At 40.3% G+C, this 11,790-nt stretch overlaps 1 protein-coding gene across 1 annotated transcript in view; it reads left to right on the forward strand.

The window, feature by feature from the left end:
• The window catches only part of tmco1 (transmembrane and coiled-coil domains 1), a 26,782-nt gene that overhangs the window by 8,523 nt on the left and 6,469 nt on the right, over positions 1-11,790 (forward strand). Inside the window, exons 4-5 of the mRNA XM_020513042.2 lie at positions 2,086-2,132; positions 2,496-2,563. Coding sequence (XP_020368631.1) covers positions 2,086-2,132; positions 2,496-2,563 — 115 coding nt within the window. The remainder of the gene's footprint in view (positions 1-2,085; positions 2,133-2,495; positions 2,564-11,790) is intronic.

Here is an 11,790-nt window from a genome sequence, read left to right on the forward strand (position 1 = left end):
CTAGGCCCGAAACGTCAGCCTTCCTGCTCCTCTGATGCTGCTTGGCCTGCTGTGTTCATCCAGCTCTACACCTTGTTATCTCAGATTCTCCAGCATCTGCAGTTCCTACTATCTCTGAAACAATTTTAACCCCACTGCGAAGCCTCTTCTAAGGATGCCTACCCTGAAGAAGTTACCCTCTTCCTCCGGAAAAACCTCAGTGGATCTCTCTCCCACTGCAACTCTCTCGTAATCTCTTCGGCCTTGAAACTGCTCGACCATTTCTGAAGGGACTAGGCCCGAAACGTCAGCCTTCCTGCTCCTCTGATGCTGCTTGGCCTGCTGTGTTCATCCAGCTCTACACCTTGTTACCTGCTTTGTGCCACGCTAGGACGCTATTTTATCCCAAGGATGCTTTTTTTTATATAATGTCAGCACCTAGAGGCATTGTGGCTGTTATTCCTATCCTCCTGTGTTTCCAAAGTTGATAAATCTCGTTTCGTCTGACTGTCAAATCAGTATTTAGAGAATAAAATCAATACATGTTTTCAAGTATATTAATATATCAAAGAAGAAATATTTACAATGAAAATGGAATCTGTCTGCAAGTGACCTTCAATAATTAGTATATGTTTCTTAAAATTTTTGGTTGCATTTCATTTGCTGAGGAGCTGACGGTCTTGGGAACAAATAAACTCAAAACAAAAAAACCTATATATAAAAATTTACAAACCTTACAAATGGACTTATTCCCACTTTCATTTTACCACCACTGCTCCGTTTTGTCATTGGGGATGATTGATTTTTCATTCTAACTGTTGCTAATTCATGATTGTGTCATTTTGAAATTATTTAATTAGTCATCTTCCTATAATAATATTATTAATGTAGGGTATTTTCCAGTGATTAACAGTCTGGCTAAAAATAAAACTGTCCCAATGAACACAGAATTGAATCAAATACCAAGATTTGCTTGTTTGTAATTTTACCAATTGAGACAGTTTTAACTTGTTGTTGATTTTCTTTCAATGTGTTCCCAGCCCAAAGACTAGTCCTTGGCCCAACGTCTGCCTTGATCAGTTTTTTTTCAGTAATGCCACTTGCCACTGTCTTCTGCATCCCAAGTCTACCACTACTAACTTGTATTCCATGCACAGTCATTCACGTGGTTCCTGTCACATTGTGGCCAGTAGTGGTTTTGATAACATTTGTGTGTTGCGAGGCAAGCCTTCTAAAATAGGTGCCTTAAATATTGAAGAAGGACACTGTATTTTGTTCTGTCCGACATGTGTCATGGACCAGCCCAAACTCCCTCAAAATATATCAAGGAGATACCCTAGATGATATTATTTTTATTTTGTTTAAAGGCAAGTGTAAGGCACTGTGTTCCAGATGGTGTGATTTGATTGGTCCACTAATAGGCTTTAAGCAAAACACCATTTATTCTTACAACATATTTAAAATATAACCAAAAAAAAGTTAGCATAACTTTAGCTATACTGAAATACTTAACAAAATAACATATTATTTAACTACCAATCATCAACTGTTCCCATATAGCACATCCCATAAACACACCCTAGGCAAAGGCAAATTCAGCATAACAGATTTTCTTGACATGCTGTTTCACTTCCCAGGGGAAAGGAACCCTGAAAGATACAGTCTAGCAGCAGAGAGAGATCTCAAGCTTTTAGTTGCAACAGAGAGAGCTTGTATCTATTAGCTTCAAAAGCCAACTCCATACCCCAACTGAAAGGAAAGCGAAAACAGTGTCTGTGAGCTTGATTCCACCCACTTTTGCTTCTTTTTGTCTAATTTAAAAAAAATACTCCGAGCTCAAAGCTGTTTACCCCTGCTTCTGAAGCAGACATTCCAGCACTACTGTGGCAATATTTTTCTCTGCAAGACAAACAACACAGAACACATCTCATAAAGGCACATTACCATCACACATGTGAATAATGATTTTACTCCTAATTTTTTTTTAATCTCCCTCCTGAAAGATGTAGATTTGCGAAGGTGCATCAGCTAAAACAGGATATGGAATGAAAAATTGTATATCATCTATTCTAAGAGGTAAATTTATGTCTTTAATGTTACTTTCAGAGAGACAAGAGGAAAAACTGAAAAATAATAATCGGGACCTCTCAATGGTAAGTAAAACTTTGACCAAGGTATGTGATTTTAATAATGGTGTTCAACCAATAATGTACTGATTTCTATCAAATTCATTCAGTACTTTTCAATTGGTTACTTACACTTTATTGATATTTGAAAATATGGTGGGAGTTATTGAAGCATGCAAACATTACTGGAATTGCACTTTTTGGCAGCTTCTCTTCAGTCAATAGCTATTTAATATGTAGAATCCTCTGTATGGATTTGGGCATAATGTTTTTATATAGTAGAAACCTGAGCATTTCATCCTTTGGCAACATGGAATCTATTTCTAATTTGAGGAATATGAAATCTTTCTTTAGGAATTATTTGTTAACGTTTAGAACTTTGCTTTTTAGGTGCGAATGAAGTCTATGTTTGCTATTGGATTCTGTTTCACCGCTTTGATGGGCATGTTTAATTCTATGTGAGTAGACGTAATACAATATTCTGCTTTTATTATTTTGTGATCATGAACAGAGTTTTTCTTTAAATCTGCATATGAATGATAGATTTCAGATTGTTACATTTACCTCAAATGTGTGATTGGCTATTTTCCAAACTGGTAACCTAGGTATTGCAGAATGTCACCATTACCATTTTGCATAGGGTGTAGATGTTATCTATCATGTTTCAATGTTATACAGCTGTTCAAATGATGTAATTAAATGTATGTGATATACATTTTTGTGACCATAAATAAGGAAAGCCAATTAATAATTAATTTGCTTTTTCTACAAAAGAAATTTGAATTAAGCTGATGCTTTTTGCCTTTTTAATAATGTTGGCCATGAGATAAATGATACAACTGCTGGTGGTCCCATAATACCTCCAGAATAAATAATGTCTGCTATTGTTTTCCTCTACCAGTAGACTTTCTTTCCTCAGCCACATGGCCACTCCAGGCAACCTCCACAATAGAAATTGCAAATTAGTAACTTTTAATCACTGGCAATAGCAAATTTGCAAACATGTAAATAAAACAGCTACTAAAGTGATAATGCAGTACAATCCGTACACAGAAACAATTCAGTCACTGTTAAGTTAACCTTAATTATGTGTTTTCAGCAAATCACTTGTATTGTATCGCATTGGGCATTGTATAAATGATGCTCATCATTTACACCATGTTACCTTGAGACAAGCTAGATTGACTTTTTAGGCCTTTTCTTCTTTTTGTATATTCATGTACCTGCTGCCCTATTTCCCAATGCCTGTAGTCAGTTTTTATTTTTGAGAAATAAAATGTTACATTTTTGGGATTAGTTCTGAGAATCTAAAATCTGATTTAAAATCAAAGTATGCCAAACAGTTAACTCGCTAAAAACATCTCTCAAGGAGATAAACTATTATATTGGTGGCTGCCATGACGAAGTGTAGAATGGTGCGGCCTGAAGATTTCTCCATTGACACTATTCTTTGCTAAATACTGTGAATGACAAATGTTCTTATCATTCTCTGCTGTTTGGTGTCTCCACGCACACAATATGTTCTGAGATCCAGGGACAAATTTTCTTTCGGTGACAAATGGGGCTGGGATTAGCTCAGTTGGCTGGATGGCTGGTTTTTGATGCAGAGCAGCACCAACAGTGTGGGTTCAGTTCCCGCACCAACTGAGGTAACCATGAAGGAGTCTCCTTCTCAACCTCTCCCTTCATTTGAGGTGTGGTGACCCTCAAGTTAAACCATCACTAGTCCCTCTCTCTGAGAGAACAGTCTTCTAGGACTATGGCAACTTTGCCATACCTAAGACTAAGCTTGATTGGTTTTATGATTTGGGACATTGGATGTTGGATTGCTGAAGATATTACTATTTATATATTTGCATTGATCAGGAAGGTACTGTCTTCCACATAATGTCTTGTATGATTTACAGATATTTCTCCCATAACACAATAGTTGCATTCTTGTGCGACCTCATGCTATAGAAAATTGCCATACTGTACAGTAGAAAGTTTGCATTATCCAAACAGCGTTCACTATTCATCAATTGCGTTACGGCCAATTTGCATTAATGAAACATGCATTACAGCAGAAATTACTGTAATTCTGCTATTAATACAGTCAAAAATTTTGAGGTAAAGTTAAATGGTTACATTTGAACATGTGCTGCACAACCCATATGTTAGTAGTGTTGTGGGAAAATATGCTTGGCACAACCTTTTTAAAAGCATCTTAGATTCTGTACACTGAGCAACAACAACATGCTTCCTGATAAAGAGGAAATATTTCATAATTGGGAAATAACTCAATAAGAAATACCATCTAAAGAACTGGAAATTAGCTGGTGAGAAAATTGTATCAACATCCACTTCCAGCCAAATCTCTGGCACTGTGAACAAGCATCTATTGAGGGGATTACTTGTAATTGTAATATGGTCTTTTTGTGCTCAGTAAAGTCCAGTGACCTAAAAGTAACAATGGCAATCATGCTAATGTTCACTGCTGCAAGCTTTTAAAGATGTCTTTTCCTGCAGTGTGATCACAAAAAGTACGTGGTATAGTGAGCTACGTGCTCTGCTTTCCTTTTAATCATACATCCGAGATCATTTGACTTATTGAGCTTTTGCCTGTCTTTGGATGAAGTTATCCAGTTGGCCCCACTCCCCTGATCTTTCGTCATAGTTTGAATTTTTTTCATTTTCTGTGTACTTAATTAGTTCCCTTTTGAAAGTTGGTGTTTCTGTTTTTGACCACTGAAATCCAGATCATAGCTGTAAACACAGAGAGTTGCTAAACGCTGCAGATCCCCCCAGTCTCATGCTGGTTGCAGGCTTAATGGTTTGTATGTACATAAACCAGATCAGACGAGTTTAGCAAGTGTTCTTGAGTGACTACAAATGGCATGTCAGCAGCAAGTGGTTTATTCACACTTTATCAGTCAATAGATGTGTGTCACTGGCTAGGTCAGTTTTGTTGTCAACCCTAATTTCCCTTGACGAAGTAGTGGTAAGCTGCTTGCTTGAACTGTTGTGGTCCTTTAGGTGTAGGTACATTCATCATGCTGTTAGGGAAGAGTTCAGGATTCTGTCTGAGCAACAGTGCAGGAATGGCAATATAGTTCCAAGGCAGGATGGTGTGTGCCTTTTCAGAGGAGCTTGCAGATGGTTGTGTTCCCATGCATCTGCTGCTTATGTTCCTCTGGGTGGTGGAGGCAACACATTTGGAAGTTGCTGCCTAAGGAGCCATGGTAAGTTCTTGCAGTGCATCCTGTCGATGGTACATACTACTGCCACTGTGTCCTGGTGCAGGGGTGCCAGTAAAATGGATTCTGTTTTCCTGGATGGCATCGAGCTTCTTGTGTTGTTGGAGTTACACTGGTCCAAAGAGTGGATTGTTTGTTTGCCCGCCTGTACAACCAGTGTGTTAAATGTTGCTGGACATTAATAATGAACACCCAAACTAAATCAGCATATTTACCAGAACATCAAAGATCAGTGGTTGTGAATGCTGCTTTTTTTAAACAAGAGCTATCAGCTACTGGTCTTGGCAAATTCTGTTTGCCTTTTGCTGCATGAGTCCTGTATTATGCGAGTTGGTGGTTTGTAATCAATATAAATGTAATGCAAAGCCAAATAAACATGTATAAGAATGACACACATGACTACCCCCTTGAGGATTCTCTGTTATTGCCCCATCTTCTACCAGGCCAGGAAATTTACAGGATTCAAATTTAAAGTAATTGGCAAAACAGTCAAAGGCAATTTGAGGTTTTAAAAAAAAAAGTATTATGATTTTCAATGTATTGTTTCATAGGTTGTTGGAAGTAAATTCAATGGTATTAAAAGGGCAATAGCTAAAGTCTTGATAGGAATACCACAGCAGAGGTATGGGGAAAAGCAAGGGAGAGGCATCAAATGGATAGAATTGCTGGAACAGCTGGGTTAAATGGCTGCCTTCTTTGTCAGGCGGCTTTAAATGCTAAGTCTGCAATCAAATTATAGTTGTATCACACTGTCAAAAATTTAAGTCCAACTCCATTAATCTTTGACATTAAATTTTGATTACCCTTGTTCACGACTGATGTCCACACTTTGAATTGATGGACAAAAATGTTCCTTGCGTTTTAGTAACCTAATCCATGAAGCGGAGGGAAATAAATTTGTTTGGTGCTTATCTTCATTTTTGTTGATCTTTCACAAATGAATTTTATTGTCCCAGAGATTTTGGGGGGGGAAAAAAAAATTACATCTGTCACACTCAATGTAACACCTAATTGATATTGAGGTCTAATAGCAGTGAACAGAAATGTATGCACATTGTGTAATTGACACTTTTGAAGTGTATCTCAAAAGTTGAGGCGTGTATACTTCTGGTCTGTTTGCGATTATGAATAGCGTTGGGAAAAACACCAAGGTTGGCAAGAGAATAAAGTATACTGAGTGGAGCACTGAAATGTCCATCACCAAAAGTGACTCGGTATCACTACTGCTGAGTGATTCCTAAAGGATGTTGCTGTAGATTCAGTCCAGCAGCTGGAGGAGAGGGAACCATTGATGGAAAAATCTACTTGACCTTGTGCTCACTAAATTCCCTGTTTCTAATGCATATTTCCATGACAGTACTAATAGGAGTGATCAGCAGCAGGCTTGTAATCAACCTCAACTTGTAACTTCGTGACCTGGTATGTCATTGTCATCACCATCTACTATTGCCTTCAAGCCACGGATTCAACCCTGGTGTGATCAAGAGTGAGGAAGGGTATGCCAGAAATAGCACCAGGCATACCCTAAAAATGAGGTGCCAACCTGTTAAAGTTCCAGCATAAGACTATTTGTGTACCAAAAAAACATATGATAGAGCTAAGTGATTCCTACAACCAATAATGGCATCTAAGCTCAGCAGCTCGGCCACATCAGTGTAAACTAAACCTCTCACCTGGAAGAAGAGGCTCCATAAATATCCTTTATTCTCCATGCTGGAGGAGCTCAGCACATTAGTGCAAAAGATAAACCTGAAACATTTGAAGCCATTGTTATCCAGAATGGATGAACTATTGTGACTACCTCCTGCGGTCCCCAGCAGCACAGATGTCAGGCATTAGTTCAATTCATTGCACGGGATATTGCAAAAGCTATTGACCTGGCAAAATTCTGGCTTCAGAACAAGCCATGCCCCTAGCCAAGCTGTTCCAGTAAAACTCCAACACAGGCACTTACCTAGTAATGTGGAAATTGAAAATCCTGTCTGCAAGAAGAAGAACAAATACATCCCAGCTAATTCCTGCACCATTGGTCTATTCTGAATCATCAGCAAAGTGATAGGAGATTTTAGTGTTATCAAGCGACACTGGCGCAACAATAACTTGCTCCCTGACACTCGCTTCGAAATCCGTAAGGACTATTTAGCTCCTGACCTCATTACAGCCTTAAGCTAAACATGAACAAAAGACCTGAACTCAAGAATGACTGACTGCTTTTGACATCAAGGTTGCATTCAACCAAGTGTGGAGTAGTAGCAAAACTGGAGTCGGTGGAAATCAGCAAAAATTCTCTCACTAATTGGAGATATACCTAGCACAGAGAACAATGTTTATGGTTTCTGACATGTATCTCAAGTGTCTTAGCTGGTTTATCAATTACCTACCCTCTATCATAAAGTCAGAGAGAATCTAGCAATCTCTCCTTGATGGTTAAACCATTGAACATCACCATATGCATCCTAGAAGTTGCCATTAAGCAGAAGCTGAATTGGGCCAAACATAAATACTGTGGTTACAAGAACATGTCACATGCTGGGAATTCTGCAGTAGATAACTTGTAACTTGTCTCATTACTTAGGCTTTGCAAATGGTGCTCAGGCCTTTTGGACTGTCATGGAATACTGTCCATGCATGGATGGGTGCATCTCTAACAGCTCTTGAAACTTGACAGCATCCTAGACAAAACAGCTTGCTTGATTGACACCCTAGTTGTCCCCTTTACCAGCAATGCACAGTGGTAGCTGTGTGAACCATCTGCAAGATGCATTGCAACTCACCAAGGCTCCTAACCCATGACTTCTACATCTAGAAGGTCAAGGTAGCAGATGCATAGGAACACCATCACCTGTAAGTTCCCCTCCAAGTAATACACCATCCTGACTTTGAACTATATTGCTGTTCCTCCACAATCCCTGGGTCGAAACCTTGCTAATAGTACTGGCGGGTCCCTGCACCACATGGACTGTAATGACCTCAAACAGGTAGCTCGCCACCACTTCCTTGAGGGCAATAAATATTGGTTGAACCAGTGGCACTCGCATCCCCTAATGCAAATAAAAATGTAACCAAAAGCCGTGTAATTTGTTAATAAGCACTTGCATATCATTGCTATATGCCCGTCCTTACGAATGAATCATATCATCCTTTGGGATGGGATTTCAAAACTTCCCTTTTTCAGAATCCTTTTACTGTAACTATTCTGGTGTTGTGATGTCTGAGTGCTATAAACTCAGCTATACAAAGAAAATTGTATTTGCTAGAAACCAATTAAGTAGGGAGCAATGTGGAGAAAACCAAACACCAGATTCTACTAATAACTGCAGTAGAAGTGTATGAGAAGAGTATATGAAATATAAAATGTGATTTGGTTCCAGTAAATTTGAGAATAAATGTGTTTCAGAAAGTGTTCACTCTTTGACTATGGATTTCCCTTCAAATTTATTTGTTTTAGATATCCAAACTTTGTAGAACCTTAACACCATACAATGTGACATGCTGAAATTGCTCATTTGGCCCAATAACCTGTGTCAGCACTTTTTGAAGGGTGATCCAGTTATAGAGTTATAGATGTACAGCATGAAAACAGACCTATCGGTCCAACTCGTTCGTGCCAACCAGATATCCTAGATAAATTTAGTCCCATTTGCCAGCATTTGGCCCATATCGGTCTAAACCCTTCCTATTCGGATATCCGTCCAGATGCCTTTTTAAATGTTGAAATTGTACTAGCCTCCACCACTTCCTCTGACAGCTTATTCCACACGCGGACCAGCCTGTGCATGAAAAAGTTGCCCCTTAGGTCCCTTTTTAAATCTTTCCACTCTCACTTTAAACCTATGCAGTCTAGTTTTTGACTGTTCCACCCCGCTCCCCCCAACCCAGTGAAAAGAACTTGTCTGTTTATGCCCCTCATGATTTGATAAACCTCTGTAAGATCACCCCTCAGCCTATGATGATCCAGGGAAAATAGCACCAGCCTATTCAGCCTCTCCCTATAGCTCAAACCCTCTAACCCTGGCAACATCCTTGTAAATCTTTTCTGAACCCTTTCAAGTTTTACAACATCCTTCCTATAGCAGGGAGATCAGAATTGCACACAGTATTTCAAAAGTGGCCTAACCAATTTCCTATGTAGCCGCAACATGACCTCTCAACTCTTATACTCAATGCACTGACCAATAAAGGCAAGCATACCAAATGCCTTCTTCACTATCCTATCTACCTGCAACTCCACTTTCAAGGAACTATGAACCTGCACTTCAAAGTCTCTTTGTTCAACAAGGCTCCGCAGGACCTTACCATTAAGTGTATAAGTCTTGCCCTGATTTGCCTTTCCAAAATGTAGCACCTCCCATTTATCTAAATTAAACTCCATCTATCACTCCTCTGTCCATTGGTCCATCTGATCAAGATCCCATTATACTCTGAGGTAATCTTATTTGCTGTCCATTGCTCCTCCAATTTTGGTGTCATCTGCAAACTTAGTAACCATACCTCCTATGTTCACATCCAAATCATTTACACAAATGATGAAAAGCAGTGGACCCAGCACCGATCCCTGTGGCACACCACTGGTCACAGGCCTCCAGTCTGAAAAGCAACGCTGCACCACCACCCTCTGTCTTCTACCTTCCACCCAGTTTTGTATCCAAATGGCTTGTTCTCCTGTTATTCCATGTGATCTAACCTTGCTGACCAGTCTACCATGAGGAACCTTGTCAAATGCTTTACAGAAGTCCATTGATTATACCCAGCATTCTGCCCTCATCAATACTCTTTGTTACTTCTTTAAAAAAATCAGTCAAGTTAGATGTGATTTCCCGTGCACAAAGCCATGTTGACTATCCCTAATCAGTCCTTGTCTTTCCAAATGTAAATCCTGTCCCTCAGGATTCCACTCAACAACTTGCTAACCACCGATGTCAGGCTCACCGGTCTATAGTTCCCTAGGTTTTCCTTACCACCATTCTTAAATAGTGCCACCACATTAGCCAACCTCCAGTCCTCCAGCATCTCACCTGTGGCTATGGATTAAAACACACATCTCAGCAAGGGTCCCAGCAATCATTTCCCTAACTTCCCAGTGAGTTCTAGGGTCCTCCTGATCAGGTCCCAGGGATTTATCCACTTTTATGCATTTTAAGACATCCAGCACCACCACCTCTGTAATATGGACATTTTTCAAGATGTCACTATCTACTTCCACACGCTCTGAAATTTATGAGACCCTTTCCTTTTAGTCTTCAAGGCACTAAGCACTTTGGAATGGAGTTATTTTTACTTGCGTTTAACATATTTCATTGCTGGTGAATAGTTTCATTATTGTTTATTTTGTCATGGGAAATCCTGTCATCTGAGCTGACTGTCCCTACTGAACCTCACACATGCTCTTTTTTCTCGCAGTAATCATTAAATAATCTAGAAACCCTGACTGAATTTAGCCCTCTTCTCCTCACCACCCCATCTTTCCCTGAGACTAAGTACAGTAAGTGCAAACTGATATGAATTGATTTTAAAAACTGGGAGTAGAGAAAGGATCTTTTTGGTCTTTAATACCTTTATGAACAGTCATCAGAGATCTGGTTTAAAGCTTTATTGTGAAACATATGATGTCAGCTTTGCAACATTGCTTTATGTAATATTCACCAAGACTACCTACTCTCCCTAGATTTTTCTGCAAGGGCAACTAAGCTAGATTCAAGACAACAAGGTGCAGGGCTGGATGAACACAGCAGGCCAAGCAGCATCATAAGAGCAGCGAGGCTGACGTTTCGGGCCTAGACCCTTCATCAGAAAAGGGGGAGGGGAAGGGGGTTCTGAAATAAATAGGGAGAGAGTGGGAGGCGGATAGAAGATGGATAGAGGAGAGGATAGGTGGACAGGAAACAAACAGGTCGAAGAGGCGGGGATGGGGCCAGTAAAGGTGAGTGTAGGTAGGGAGTTAGGGAGGGGATAGGTCAGTCCAGGGAGGACGGACAAGTCAAGGGGGCGGGATGAGGTTAGTCGGTAGGAGATGGCGGTGCGGCTTGAGGTGGGAGGAGGGGATAGGTGGGAGGAAGAACAAGTTAGGGAGGCAGGGACGAGCTGGACTGGTTTTGGGATGCGGTAGGGGGAGGGAAGATTTTGAAGCTTGTGAAATCCCCATTGATACCATTGGGCTGCAGGGTTCCCAAGCGGAATATGAGTTGCTGTTCCTGCAACCTTCGGGTGGCATCGTTGTGGCACTGCAGGAGGCCCAGGATGGACATGTCGTCTGAGGAATGGGAGGGGGAGTTGAAATGGTTCGCGACTGAGAGGTGCAGTTGTTTATTGCGAACCGAGCATAGGTGTTCTGCAAAGCGGTCCCCAAGCCTCCGCTTGGTTTCCCCGATGTAGAGGAAGCCACACCGGGTACAGCGGATGCAATATACCACATTGGCAGATGTGCAGGTGAACATCTGCTTGATGTGGAA

The sequence above is a fragment of the Rhincodon typus genome, chromosome 10 (assembly GCF_021869965.1).
Source record: "Rhincodon typus isolate 14 chromosome 10, sRhiTyp1.1, whole genome shotgun sequence".
NCBI lineage: Eukaryota > Metazoa > Chordata > Chondrichthyes > Orectolobiformes > Rhincodontidae > Rhincodon > Rhincodon typus.